The 15,605-nt window shown below is 41.9% G+C and overlaps 1 protein-coding gene across 4 annotated transcripts in view; it reads right to left on the reverse strand.

Annotated features, from left to right (window-relative positions):
* rigi (RNA sensor RIG-I) overlaps positions 1-15,605 on the reverse strand; it is a 159,659-nt gene that overhangs the window by 1,879 nt on the left and 142,175 nt on the right. For all 4 annotated transcript variants that reach the window (XM_070887816.1, XM_070887799.1, XM_070887808.1 and 1 more), the window contains 5 exons: positions 14,593-14,741; positions 12,528-12,609; positions 8,623-8,793; positions 5,079-5,230; positions 1,618-1,764 (listed from right to left, as the gene is read on the reverse strand). In XM_070887816.1, the coding sequence (XP_070743917.1) occupies positions 1,618-1,764; positions 5,079-5,230; positions 8,623-8,793; positions 12,528-12,609; positions 14,593-14,741 (701 nt within the window). The remainder of the gene's footprint in view (positions 1-1,617; positions 1,765-5,078; positions 5,231-8,622; positions 8,794-12,527; positions 12,610-14,592; positions 14,742-15,605) is intronic.

Here is a 15,605-nt window from a genome sequence, read left to right on the forward strand (position 1 = left end):
AAATAGGCACCTGTAGTGGGAAAATGCTCCATTCTTTACCATAAGGACAGGAGTATGCTATTCAGCCCCCTCGAACCTGCTCCACCATTCAATTAGATCATAGATGATCTGTATCTTAGCTGCATCTACCCACCTTAGTTCCAAAGAGCTAAATAAAGGAACCCTTGCTACCCTTCCCTTATTGTTCAGTCACGTTCTACTGAGAAACCGTCACACAAAGGATGACCTCTCATTGCAGTGTGATGTTTTTTTGATGAGATCAGAGAGTTCCCTCAGTAATACCTTTTAATTTGGAGTTTTAATAAGGTGTTGCTATGGGAACCCACATGGGCCCATCTATGTCTGTCTTTTCATGGGATATGTGGAACATTCTTTGTTCCAGTCCTTCTCGGGTCCTCTCCCTCACTTCTTTTTCCGGTACATTGATGACTATCGGTGCTGTTTCCTGCTCTCGCCCGGAACTAAAACATTTCATTCACTTTGCTTCCAATTTCAACCCTTCCCTGACCTTCACATGGTCCATCTCCGACTCTTCTGTTTCCATTTCTGGGGATAGGTTATCAACAAACATCCACTATAAACCCACTGACTCCCACAGCTACCTGGACAACACTTACCTTCCCACCCCGTTCCCTGTAAAGACTCCATTCCATTCTCCCAGTTTCTCCGTTTCTGTCGCATCTGCTCTGAAGATGCCACCTCCCATACTAATGCTACTGATTAGTCTTTTGGCTCTCGACCATGTCCACTCCATTTCCTGCACTTTTGCTCTCGCCACTTCCCGTCCCTCCCAGAACCACAATAGGGTTCTCCTTGTCCTCACTTTTCACCCCACCAGCCTCCATGGCAGGAGTTCAATGTTATAAACCAGATGTTAAAGTGAAACATGATGTTCAATAGATGCTGTACTTTGCACTGTCCTGTTCTTGTTCCCAGGCCACAGCACTACAGATAGTGGTGTCTCTTTATGAAGGGCTGTGTACACAGCTGAACACTTCCTTCGTGCGCTCTCCAATTGATGGCAGCTGCAATGTTTGTTGTTGCCACTGTTCAACTATTCATGGGATCTCAATTGAAGCTGCTCGAACAGTGTTCTACACCTTGGGCGCAGTTTTTTCAATCATTAGAGATCCATGAGACCAGACCTCTGCTCTGGATCCGAGGTGATGGTCCTTTTCTCAGGGCTATTGTTATTTTCTCATTTGTGCAGAATTCAAACGCTCACAACAAATAACTGGACGCAATACAATTAATTGTGGTGTGAATGTTCTGTGCTAAATTGGTAGTTTTGGTAAAATGAGATAAAATTCTGTCCCCCTGTATTTCTAGCTAGCAGCGCTCAAACTATCCAAAATGAGTTATTTATTACTAGGTGAGTGGACAGATCCACTTTAGTTTTTTTCCAATATTTTTATATAGAACCAAAATTATTGACTAAGATCTAGATGGTGAAGTTGGATTCTGGGTATGAATTACAGATTTTGTAAATGTCGATGCACTTGACGTAGTTGTATATTAAAACCCCTACCATTTTGAATCAAATAGTTGTCTTGCTAGAGATTATGAACAATTTTTAAAACGTTAATGGTCAGGTAGATTACGAAATTCTTGACTTACCTCTATGATTCTGATGTCATCGGAGTTGCATGCATAAACTTTGCACTTTGCACAAAGTAGCTTATAACTGTCAGCTGGCTTGTCCGTACTTACAGCATTGACCATCAATTCCCTCATTTTCTTGTCATCCACTTGAATTATGTTAATCTTGGAGAAGAGAATTGTATAGTATAAAATAAGTTGTACCTTTTTGTTAAGTTCTTAAATCGGTAAACTTCAAATATGATATCACTGCTGAAACACCCACGTTACTGTATTGATGGTTAAGATAAATTACTTACAGCATCTTTTTATGACCATTTGCAATTGGATAAGTAAGTCCAAATGATTTCTGGTTGGCTCTTTGCACAAGTCCCAAATAGCATACCACATCTCACAATTACTTTCACCCTAAGAAATAGCTGCATAATTAGAGACCCGAAATAGGAATAGGCCATATGTCCCTCGTGGCTGTTCTGCCATTCAATAAGATCATGGCTGATTTTCTGCATCAACTCCATTTTCCCACCCTATCCCTTAATTCCCTTAGTGCCCAATAATCTATTGATCTCCGCCTCGATTACATCAACTGAGCATCCACAATCCTCAGAGGGCTGTGAATCTTTGGAATTCTCTACGTCAGTGACTGCTAGTTCTAGATTCTCCAGCCAGGGGAAACATCCTCCCAGCATTTGCCCTTGTCAATTTTATATGTTTCAATGAGATCACCTCTCATTCTTCTAAACTCTAGAGTATATAACAACAACACTTAGGAGGAGGAGGAAGAAGAAGAAGAGGTTATGGGAGTTCCAGAGCTTGGGGCCTAGGCAACAGAAAGCATAGCCACGAATGGTTGAGTAATTTATAATTGGGGATGCTAAGGAGGGCAGAATTAGAGGAGCGCAGACATCTCTGGGGGGGGGGTGGGGGTTATGGGGCTGGAGGAGATTACAGAGATAGGGTGAGGCGCGGGATTTGAAAATAAGGATGAGAATTTTGAAATCGAGGTATGGCTTAACCGGGACCCAATGTAGGTCAGCGAGCACAGGGATGATGAGTGAGCCAGACTTGATGCGAGTTAGGACACGGGCAGCTGAGTTTTGGATCACCTCTAGTTTACTTAGGATAGAATGTGGGAGGCCAGCCAGGAGTGCATTGGAATAGTCAAGTCTAGAGATAACAAAGGCATGGATGTGGGCTTCAACAGCGGATGAGCTGAGGCAAGGGCAGAGAAAGGCGATGTTACGGAGTTGGAAATAGGTGGTCTTAATTATGCTGCGGATATGTGGTCAAAAGCTCATTTCAGGGTCAAATATGACACCAAGGTTGCGAACAGTCAGGTTCAGCCTTAGACAGAAGTTGAGCGGGATGGAGTTCGTGGCGGGGACCAAAAACAATGGCTTCGGTCTTCCCACTATTCAATTGGAGAACATTTTTGCTCATCCAGAATTGGATGTCTGACAGAATCTCTCCTCATAAGACAGCCCTCTCATCCCAGGAAGAGAAATAGTCAAGGAGCACCATTCTCAACTGTTGTTTTAAAAAGTTTTAACGTCTCTAACGTAGGAACAGGAGGCGGCCATTCAGCCCTTTGAGCCTGTTACGCCATTCAATTAGATCATGGCTGATCTGTATCTTAATTCCATCTACCCACCTTGGTTACTTAACCCTTAATATTCGTGTCTAACAAAAATCTATTCATCTCAGTTTTTAAATGTTCAACTGATTTCCCAGGCCAACAGGTTTTTTTTGGGTGGGTGGGTGGGTGGGTGGGGGGAGGTGAAAAAAGTGTTCCAGATTTCCATTTCTCTGTGTGAAGAAGTGCTTCCTGACATCACCTCTAATTAGAAAGTAAAGGTTACAAAGTACAAAATCTTGAGATAGAGGAAATCATTTGCTAGATATGATAAGATTCCCATCCTCCATGCACTTTCACCCAGGGCTCTTAAATAGAGATGGTGACCGAACCCTGGCTGACTTTATCCTTTTCTGGTCAATTGCACTGTTGTCGCATCCAAGATCCATTTACTCAGCACAAACTGGAGATTGAACCTCACACCCATCCAGCTGTTTGTGGTTCAGTAGCACATCAGGATTCTAACTGCAGAATAGTCATAACTTAAAGCCAAACTGAAAACAACATCATCTGATCAAACGGCTAAATTGGTTTTGCTCAATGGATGCATTCTTTGAGCAAGTTTCACTGTTTCGTGATGCTCTGTGCCAGATTAAATGGATTAGATAGAGCTGAAGAATTGTATCAACATTTACCAATGACACCAAAGAGGGAAGTATGACAAATTCTGGCCACTATGAAAGACAACAGGTGGATTTTATATAGGCCAGTAGGATGTGAGCAGATAGGTGATCAACAAAGTAATACATTTTGGAAGGAAATCAACTTTAAATGGAACAGGGACCTTGGTGTGCAGATTATTAAAAGGTGGCAGCAGAAGTAAATAAGGTAAATGGAATTCTTGGTTTTGTAGCTAGAGGCACATAATACAAAAGCAACCTTTAAACTTGTACAAGACAGACCACAGTTGGAGGAATGAGTGCAGTCCTGAGCACTCCATTATAAGTATATAAAAACAATGTTGAATGATATGAGGGTATACAGTTTTTGAGAGAAAAGTTACTTCACTGGAGCAGAGAATGTTGAGTGGTGATCTGATGAGGTCTTCAAGATTATGAAGGGATATGGGTAAATAGTTAATGGCTCGAGAGAGATTGAATCCATTGGTTGGCAAGACACTAACAATGTTTAGAATTCTGCATCACAAACCATTGTTGAAGCAGAGTCCTTAAATTGGAATTTGTTGATTGACCACAAGGAATATTAAAGGATATGGGGGAGTAAGCAGCAGAGTGGGATCAGGCTGTGGAACTCATGTGAGGGGTAAAACAGCAGTACAGGCCATTGAGTCCATGATTCTGTCTCAAAAATAACATTACAAAACAGTTCAGGCAAAAGGTGATCATCAAGCAGACAATGTACCTTTCCTTTGATTATCTTTATATGAAACGCTATTAGAACTTGAAGCTCACCAAAGCTTTTAGTTGGACTTAAACAAAAAAAATAGATTTGCAGGAGTTTTTTTTTTTGCAGGTGAAGAGTAGGTTTGCGTTTAAGCCAGGGCTCACAGACACATCCTCAGCTAAAGCAGACTGGCAGTGTAAATTCAACTAGACAATCGAGGATTATGCTGACAGATGACGAAGGATGGGAGAGGGTTCGAGTGGAACATAAACGGCGGAATGGACTGGTTGGGCCAAATGGCCTGTTTCTGTGCTGTATATTCGATGCAATTCTATGCAGTATACTTAAGCCTAAAGGGATGGGTACGTTACAATCTAAATCTTGAAAACAGGAGCAGTGGAACACACCAACTTCACGGGTGAGGGTGTCTGCACAGGTGATCCACATGGAATATACCAGTTTAACTAAGAATTATGCTCCAATAGCCCATAAGCAGCATTACCTTCTTGGTAAACGTTGCTTGGTCCAACTGTTGAACGTCACGAATAGCCTTGTACATCATTATCTCCTGTGCAGAATTGATCATTTCCTTCTCAATTTGTTCTTTCTTGCTGGTAATAAGAATGCACTTGCTATCTTGTGCTCTTCCACGGCCTGTAACAACAACTTGCATTTACATCTCACCTTTAACAGGAACAAACAGACCTGTCATTTCACATTCGCTACAAAGTGAACATCATGTACACCAATTAAGGATGTGAACTGCTAATATAATTGCCTTTTGCAGGTTAATGGAAAACATTTAACACACCACGTGCATATGGTGAATAGTAATATTATTGATATTAATGGTAGTTGGTAGGTGTACCAGGCTGATTGTGCAAAGTCCTTCATGTTCCATTGGAGATATTATTCTTGTCGAATGGAAATGCAAGCCAGCTGACATACTGCTCAACTGCATGGAACTAAGAATTAGCAACTGCCAAATAACATCTCTACACTCTTTCCATACCAGGCAAGTTAAATTCCAAAGGCATCCTGGATTAGTGCATCACCAAGCTCAACATAGAATTACATCGAATTTACAGCACAAACAGGCCATTCGGCCCAAGACCTATGCCGGTGGTTATGCTTCACACGAGCCCCCTCCCACCCTACTTCACCTCACCCTATCGACCCTATTGCACGTGGCAAGATCCCGTAAACCAGCAAATAAGATAAATGGCAAGTTAATCTGTTTCGGCGATGTTGGTTGATGGGGAAAAATGTTGACCAGGATACAAGGAGCTCTGCTGTGATAGAGAGTAATGGGATCTTGTGCACCCATCTGAACAGGTACGCAGAGCTTCAGAGAGGAGCACCTTCCCCGAGCCAAGCTCACATTTGGGTTGTATTTGGCAATGTTCATCTTTGCTCATTTTATTTTTAACTGGGAGTGGTCGCGAGATCAAAATCTACCATCTGATCTCCAATTCATTCTGGTCATCCGGCTCAGATTGGTTTGTTATTCATGTTTCAAATTGGTTTGTTTCAGTGACTAGATAGATTGATGGCTACTCGTCTGGGCATGTGCAACCCGATTAAATTGGTGCAATGCTCAGATTGAAATCAGTTGACCTTCCATCGGCATGATATATTTAATCAACAATAAAATCTTCAATTGATGATGCCACATATGAATAATCAGAAAATCTTGGCTTCAAAAGAATTGAAATATTAAAAGCGGGCATTTCAAACCATTCTGGAGCACTTTCATAATTTTAATGATTGATTCACATAAATCCTGACTTTCGAGTTATGAGAAATGGTTAGATAAACTTGGGACTCTTCAGCCTTGAAAGGAGATATATGAGAGGGGACCATGAAGAGGTACATAACAACAATAACTAGCTTTATATAGTGCCTTTAACATAGTAAAATAGGAGTGTTAACAAACAAAATTTGACATCAATGGCAATATTAGGACAGGTGACTAAAAACTTGGTCAAAAGAGGAAGGTTTTAAGGAGCAGCTTAAGAGGAGAGATAGGTAGAAAGGCGGAGTGGTTTGGGGAGGGAATTCCAGAGCTTAGGGCTAAGGCACGGCTGCCAATGGTGAAGCAAAGGAAAGCAGTGATGTGCAAGAGGCCAGAATTGGTTTGCAACTGATTGTCCTGAAATACTGTATACAGACAAGGAAAATTAATTGAAATAGTAGTGTTTCTTAAATGGGGGCCGTAGACTTTCCAGAGGTCTGTGACCAGAGGTAATTTCAAGCCTGCTCTTTTTATAAAACAGACACTGATTTCGTTCTAGTGAATTATTCTCACTGGCTGGGCCTACCTCCTCACAGCTCTCACTCACTTTGCAACGGGTGCTCCCTGCCGGTCGAGCCGATTCCTCTCCCTGGCGCTGCGAACCTGTGACATCCTCCCGACACATGATAAGAGTGCCTGTGGGGCCTTTCAAACACATGCCTGAACATATTCACTGAAACAAGTACAGTCCCATGGTGCAGCTGTTACAGAACATGTCAGTGGGACTGGATGGCGGTGAGTCATGCTTCCAGCAGGTGCAGGAATGCTCGTGCCCTCACTCATCGTGGCCAGCCTGCTGACAGCTTTAAAACTTGTCCAGCACACATGGCTAGTAGTACCCAGAATTGGTGGTGAGCAGGCACACCCATCTCTCTGATGTCTGTAAGTAAATAACTGTTTCCTTGAAAGCATTAGGAAAACACTCTTTACATGCAGCACTTGAGGGGGGGGGGGGTCCATGATTAGTAATCAATTTGAAAAGGAGTCCTTCAACCAAAACAGTTTGAGAACCACTGGAATAGTACTCCGTGTGCGGAGTTCCTGCTTAGAACATCAAACAGTACTCCCTCTGCCCTACCAGTAAAACAGATAGCTGGGGCACCAGCAGGAACAGACATGATTTAATTCACACAAGCATGGGTAGGAGCAGTTTGAGCAGTAGCTGCCAGCTTACAAACTGTTGGGTAGATTTAGTCAGTCTCGGTTTAGTATCCAGACTGAGCGTTGCAGAGTATAAACATGCTCTGTCCTGCAGAGTGCCAAGTGAGGACAGGACTGGCTCACCCTTGCTTAAATTGCATCACTCCAGTTATGAAACATGCTCATTTCAGAAGGAATGGTGCCAATAGATTTCAATCCTTACCACCTCGGAGCAGAGCGGATCACCGCCCATTCTAAGAACTGATCCCATTTACACTCCGTTGATTTCAGTGTTGACGAGCATCTAAAACTGCTTTGCATTCAGCTTCTTTAACCGCACCTAAACATTACTGAAGCGATACACAAGAACATGAGAAATAGGAGCAGGAGTAGGCCAAACAGCTCTTTGAGCCTGCTCTGCCATTCATTATGGCTGATCTTTGACCTTAACTCCACATATCCCTTGATTCCCTTAGTATCCAAAAATCTATCGCTCTCTGTCTTGAATATACTCAACGCCTTAAGCATCCACAGCCCTCTGGGACAGAGAATTCATTATTTCTATTCATCTGTTTGTCTAATGCAACAAATTATGATACGTTCTCCAATCTGTTGCCATTTCATGTATCATATTTGAATCAATCTGGTGCAAGTGTACCACTTTCAAGCGCGTGATGTGAGGCAAGAATTTTAGGGAGAGAGGTTTAATGATGGCTTTAAACTGAATTGAAAACAATATTCCAGCATTTTGGTACAGTGAAGGCATAGCAAATTCTACTACTGCTATGACGTTTAATATTATTTTCTAACAGCTTCCCACATTTAGTACCTAGTATTAGTAGTCAAACATGCCTGCCTCATGTCATGTAGTGCATAGACACAATCCTGACTGAACGAGCAGCGCTTCACTTCCCACATTAGCCAGCTTTTGCTGCCCTGAGTGAGACTGGTAATTTATAGTCAGCTTTGTCACTTTGACCCATGCTCAACAACGTACATTTATGTTGTGCCTCTAATGTAGCAGAATGTCCACATCGCTTGTTACAAAATAACAGGACACATGTAGGAGGAAGGATCAGTTAATCGCAACTTACTTCGTCAATGATCTTACCTCTTGTTTGGATCATTTTTATAACGTTGCCCACATACTCGTACAACAGTACAAGGTTACACTGAGCAATGTCGATTCCTTCATCAGCAACAGACGTTGCCACAAGGATGTTGCTCCCAGAATCGTCTTTAAATGAAGTCAACACGTCTTTTTGTAAGGGTAGAGTCATTCCTGTAAAACACAATATATGCATTGATAAAACAATTAATTCCTCGAACACCTTGTACTGTGTTCGGTTCAAAGAGAATAAAACCTTTCCAATAAATGCTCCAGCTCTATCTCTGCAGCTTCCTCCAGTCCAAAACCGCAAGATCTCTGCGCTCCTCCAATGCTGATCTCTTGCGCATCCCCGATTTTACTGGTTCCACCATTCGCGGCCGTGCCTTCAGCTGCCTAGTCCCTGAGCTCTGGAATTCCTTCCCTGAACCTCTCCCCTCCTTTTTAAGACACTCCTTAAAACCTACCTTTGTCCAAACTTTTGGTCACCTGTCCCAATGCAGCAGTTCAAGAAGGCAGCTCACCAGCACCTTCTCAAGGGCAGTTGGGAGGGGCACTAAATGCCAGCCTTGCCAGTGACACCCACATCCCATGAACAAAGTTTTTTTTAAAAACTCATGGCTAGATGTCAAATTTTGTTTACTAACGCTCTTGTGAAGCACCTTGGGATGTTTTACTATGATAAGGACACTATATAAATGCAAGTTGTTATTGTTGCATACTACAATAGCAGATGTAGATTATATCAACTTTTCTAGCCCAATACAGCTATTGTACATAAGTTACCTTCCTCATTAGAGTGGTTCCTCAGATTCAAAAGTATATGGCTATGGCTTCGCATTAAAAAAAGACTTGCTTTTCATGACATCAGGATGTCCCCAAGTGCTTTACAGTTAATTAAGTACTTTTGATGTGCAGTCACTGTTGTAAAGTAGGGAAACGTGGCAGCCAATTTTGCACCCAGCAAACTCCCAGAAACAGCAATGTGATTACATAGGACATACAGCACAGAAACAGTCCATTCGGCCCAACCAGTCCATGCCAGTGTTTATTCTCCACTCGAGCCTCCTCCTGTCTTTCCTCAGCTAACCCCATCAGCATGACACTCTATTCCTTTCTACCTCGTATGCTTATCTAGCTGCCCCTTAAATGCATCTATATTATTCACCACCCCTGTGGTAGTGTGTTCCACATTCTCAACACTCTCTGGGTAAAGAAGTTTCTTCTGAATTCCCTATTTGATTTTTTTGGTGACTATCTTATGATGGCCTCTAGTTTTGCTCTTCCCCACAGGTGGAAAAACACTATCTACTCTCTCAAAACCTTTCATGATTTTAAAGACCTCTATTAGGTCACCATCTCTTTTCAAGAGAAAGGAGACCCAGCCTGTTCATCCTTTCCTGATATGTGTACCCTCTCATTTCTGGTATCATCCTTGTAAATCTTCTCCACACCCTTTCCAGTGCCTCTCTATCTTTTTTAGAATATAAAGCATATGATAATGACCAGATAATCTTTTTTTTTGTGATGCTGAGTAAGGGGTAAATATTGGCCAGGACTGCCAGGGAGAACTCCCTTGCTCTTCTTTGAAATAGTGTCCTGGGATCTTTTACATCCACCTGAAAGAATAGATTTAATGTCTCAACTGAAAGACGGCACCTCCATACTACATTGGGAGTGTCGGCCTAGATTTTTGTGCTCAAGTCTCTGGAATGGGACTTGAACCCACAACCTTCTGACTCAGAGGTGAGAGTGCGACCAACTGAACCACAGCTATCGCAATTGTTTTAAATATATCATTTACAGGTCGTAAGTTCAGAATTAAAAGCTACACAGAGATAATCTGTTGAGTGTGATAATGATTCTAATATAAAATAGTTTTAATTTCTTCACGTGCAGCATTTAAAATCAAGTGAAGATTAGCCCACAAAATGTTGCATTTTAAAAAGTTAAACACTATTAAATTATAATGAAACTGCCAAGAACTGCTTCTAGTTACCAGGAGGGTTAGTATCCAGAGGAAATAGGTTTAAGGTGATTGGCAAAAGAACAAGAGGGGACATGAGGAAACTTTTGTTTTATGCAGCGAGTTATGATGATCTGGAAGGTAGTAGATTCAATTGTAATCTTCAAAAGGGAATTGGATAAATACTTGAAAAGGAAACATTTGCTGAGCTCTGGGGAAAGTCCAGGGGAGTGGGATTAATTGGATAGCTCTTTCAAAGAGCCAGCCTGGGCACAATGGGCCAAATGGTTTCCTGTGTTGTATCGTTCTAAAATGCTAAACGTCCCCTGGGATCAGTACTTCTGTATAAGGGAGGTAACTGGAATAGTACATTGTAATCCTCTGCTTCCAGTCCAAACATGAACTGTGCTACACATGAAATAAAGCAATGTTCCAAATACACCACCACACCAGCTGTGAAACTCTAGATGATTGTCATCCTTTGTTTTTGGAAAAATCTATTTGCAATTTTTCCTGCCTGAGGTGCAGCGCCGATGTTACAGAAAGAAACTTACAGAATCTGATCAGTGAGGTTCCAACAAATGGAACATTCCTCATTACAACAGATTGTTTTGCTCAGCACCAGATGTAATTGAGATGTTTAAGATAATTAAAGGAGTTGATAGGGTAGATAGGGAAAAACTATTTCCTCTGGCATGGTGAGTCCAGAACAAAGGGGGCATAACCTTAAAATTAGAGCCAGGGGTGATGTCAGGAAGCATTTCTTCACACAAAGGGCAGTGGAAATCTGGAACTCTCTCCCCCAAAAAGCTGTTGAGGCTGGGGGCCAATAGAAAATGTCAAAACTGTGATTGATAGATTTTTGTTGGGTAAGGGTATTAAGGATTGCAGGTATTAAGGGTAGATGGAGTTAAAATACAGATCAGTCACATCACAAACAGATAATCTGGTCATTATCTCATTGCGGTTTATGGGAGTTTGCTGTGTGCAGATTTGGCTGCCGTGCTTCCTACATTACAACGGTGACTACACTTCAAAAATATTTCATTGGATGTAAAGTGCTTTGGGACATCTTGAGGTCGTGAAAAGCACGATATAAATGAAAGTCTTTTTATTAGTCCCTTTGTTTCTCTAATCTCGATTCACTGGAGTTAAAAAAAAAATGTTGACGAGTTTTGATGTGAAATTGTTACTCAAAAGAGCTCAGTTTCTTTTCATATTCATTGGTTGTAAAGCGTCTTGGGACATCCCGAGGTCGTAAAAGGTGCTATATAAATGTAAGTATTTCTTTAATTGAATGGCGGAACAGGCTTGAGGGGCCTACTCCTGTTGTTATGTTCAGAGAGGGTGGAAGTAAATTAACAAGAAGTATTTTAGCGCTAGACCCTTGTATTGTAATATTTGCCTATTAGAATTTTTTTTACTACCGGGTATAGATTAAAAATGTTCCTTTTTGTGCAGCAATCAAATGTGTTTGATTTCAGCAAATGCAGTGGAGAGTACTTAGTGACCACACTAGGAACACACAGAATCATACAGCACAGGAGGAGGCTATTTGGCCCATCATGTCCGTGCCGGCTCTTTAAAGAGCTATCCAATTAATCCCACTCCCCTGCTCTTTTCCCATAGCCCTGCAAATTTTTACTTCAAGTTTATAGCCAATTCCCATTTGAAAGTCACTATTGGACCTGCTTCCACCGCCCTTTCAGGCAACGCATTCCAGATCATCACAACTCGCATCATTCTTTTTCAAATTCTCTTAAATCTATGTCCTCTGGTTACCACCCTCCCGTCAATGGAAACAGTTTCTCCTTATTTACCCCTTCAAAACCCTTTCATAATTTCAACTTTCTTAAACTTAAATTACAAAATCTGTGTATTGAGTGTATAACTTTATCACCATATTAAAAATCTATTATAATTGCACAGCAGATAAAATTACCAGAGCTCTTGGATCTCCCCAACAACATTTCCGGTTGTAAGAATGTCAGTGCCCGGCTCTCTTGTAACCACTTTCTTAATGCCTGTATGTAAAGAGGAAAGTAATGTACACGTTTAAATTAATGTAAACATGCCTCATGTACAGACTCTTCTCCCCAAACAACACCAGAACCTAATTTAGATGGATTTCACTTTTTCCTGTATCTGATTTCAAATAAGATTTAAATATAAAATTCAAATATTTAAGGAAATGTCTACTTTCTACAGCAAACATAATAGGAATAGGGACAGGTCCTCGAGCCTGTTCCGCCATTCAATTAGATCATGGCTGATCTGTATCTTAAGTCCATCTACCTGCCTTGGTTCCATAACCTTGCCTAACAAAAATAATACAAATAATGAGAAGAATAGGAATTTGTTATTTTAATTCCCTTTTATTGTTTAATTTCACTTTCTCTACCACTTTGACAACATATGTGGAGCTTTCAACTTAGGCTTGAGGTGAGATAACAGGCAGATTACCTACTGTTTCACTGCCCCCCCCCCCCACACCTCATTGAAATGACTACCTCACTCATGGTACTTGAGTAGCCCAATCTCTTTATGTTGGTGACTGACTAAGACGAATGAAGAATGAAATTGGAGAGATTGGAAGAGAAGGATAAGTAAACCAAGTAGTACTGGCTGGATGACAGCAAGTTTGGGAATAAATTGTAAAAGAAATAAGATCAAAATGGAGGAAAGTAAGGGAATCTTGCAGTTTTTAGGCTAAACTGTTGAAGGATTTTGGACTTTTGATACTTGTTCTATAGACAACTAAAATAATGGACTTGAATGAAACCTTCACTTTCTCGGTAAAGAACAGTTGCCAGCTTGACTGAGATCAGGTTGCACAGACTGGGCACACACTTTAGGAAGGACGTGAAGGCTTTGGAGAGGGTACAGAAGAGATTTACTAGAATGCTTCCAGGGATGAGGGATTACAGTTACGTGGATAAACTAGAGTTGTTCTCCTTAGAGTAAAGAAGGCTGAGAGGAGATTTGATGGAGGTATTTAAAATCATGATGGGTTTAGATCGAATAAATAAAGAGAAACTGGTTCCAATGGCTGAAGAGTTGATACCCAGAGGGCGCAGATTTAAGGTGATTGGCAAACGAACCAGAAGCGACTGTTTTTTTTTTAAAAACGCAACGAGTGGTTAGGATTTGGAATGCACTACCCAATAGAGTGGTGGATACAAATTCAATAATAGCTTTCAAAAGGGAATTGGATAAATGCTTGGAGAAAAAATTGCAGGGATATGGGGAATGAGCGGGGGAGTGGGACTAACTGGATTCCTCTTCGAAAGAGCCGGCGCAGACTCGATGGGCCGAATGGCCTCCTTCTGTGCTGTACTATTCTACGATTCTATTCTATATTGTCCAGAATGCAGAGAGAAAAAAAACATGTGTTAGCCAGAACAAAATTGAGCTTTCGTAAGATTATATCTAAAATAACTGATAAGAAACAATGCAGACAGTTATAGGACTGCAAACTGACGGATTGGCTTTGATGTTTGATAATTCAACACCAGATTTTCAAAAGAAAGGATGTAAAACTGCTCATTCTACAAGGGTTTCCAGAACCACGACTGTGGAACTTATTCTGGCCAAACTGGTTCTTCCTACTGAATCTGCTGATGAATAAAGTCTGCGTATAGTGACAACATTATTCCGGCCAGAATGAAGATGATTGGGTAATTTCCCCATCCAACCGCACTGCTGTATGTGATGGGGATTAATTTTACACACACTTTGTATTGAATAACTCTCCTCCACTCACTGCGTTTTTGGCTGGAGAAATAATCCTGCTTTTATGGGGAGACTTTTCTGTAGTTTTGGTCACGAGCTCTGTTTGCTGTAGTGCATAGAGATTCTTGTTTAAATAGACTCTCTTTTCTATATGAATAGACTCTGTTTGCTGCAAGTCCCACTCCAGCCTCCAACTCACTAGCTGGCAAAGTGGTGTCAACACTCACTCCGATAATAAATGCATTCTCATGGATGTTACTAAATGGGGAGCTTACATCCGCAAGAGCTCTTGTTCTAACAAAGAGAATGGTTTTGCTCTTCGGATTGTTGTGGTATTCCTCACTCAGAATGCTCTTGACTTCACTCAGCTTGGGATTCTCATTAGCTGGGTCGGCATCGATTTCCAGCAGTTGCTGTTTCTTCTCTAAGGACACAAAACAAAAAATGAGATTTACCGATGTAGCTAAAATACGACAATGGACGATGTTGTGCTTGGATGAGCGCAGAGATTTCAGAGGGTTATACAGCTGGAGGAGGTTACAGAATAGGGAGGGGCAAGGCCATGGAGGGATTTGTAAACGAGGATGAGAATTTTAAAATTGAGGCTGATTCTAGGGTTAATCCCAACAAAACCCGATAGCCACCCCCAGCCAAAACATGGGACGACCAAAAATAAGACTTTTCTTAAAGCTTTATGGCCTCCTTGTGCCTCATGTTAGCATAAATGACTTTCCGCCTGGGCGCGGTGCCACGAATGACTCCTGCTAAATTCCGCGGAGTTTAGCAGCGGCGACGGTAACCCGTAACGCTCTGCTCCGCTATGCCGGCAATGACAACGCCATCACTGTGCACAGCGCCTCATTTTTGTCCCGGAACAAATATTGGGGAGCGCCCCCTAAAGTTGCACTGGGCGATGCTTCAACGACAGCCTCAGGAGACATGAACAGGGCTACAGGCCGCTCATGGCGCACTACTTAAAGGGGAGGTGGTGGCCAAGTTTTTTTTTAAAACCTGCTGTTTTTCTTTGGCGCCCCAATCACGGGGTCTGTGCCGCGATCGTTTAACCTAGCACTCTGCTTGAGTGCCAAGCTGTTAGTATAGCTCCCCCACTCACTGGTGGTCCATGGAGACCGGGTTCATCCCTGCAGAGTTTGCAGCTTGGTCCCTCTACTTTAATGAAGCGAAGAGCAGCTCTTATGCGGCAGCACTACATGGCCAAGTACATGGCGCTGCATCCCGCTCTTGACCTGTCCACCTCACTACCACCCCAGAAAAGAAGTGGAGTGCA

Source organism: Pristiophorus japonicus, chromosome 1 (genome assembly GCF_044704955.1).
Source record: "Pristiophorus japonicus isolate sPriJap1 chromosome 1, sPriJap1.hap1, whole genome shotgun sequence".
Taxonomy (NCBI): domain Eukaryota; kingdom Metazoa; phylum Chordata; class Chondrichthyes; family Pristiophoridae; genus Pristiophorus; species Pristiophorus japonicus.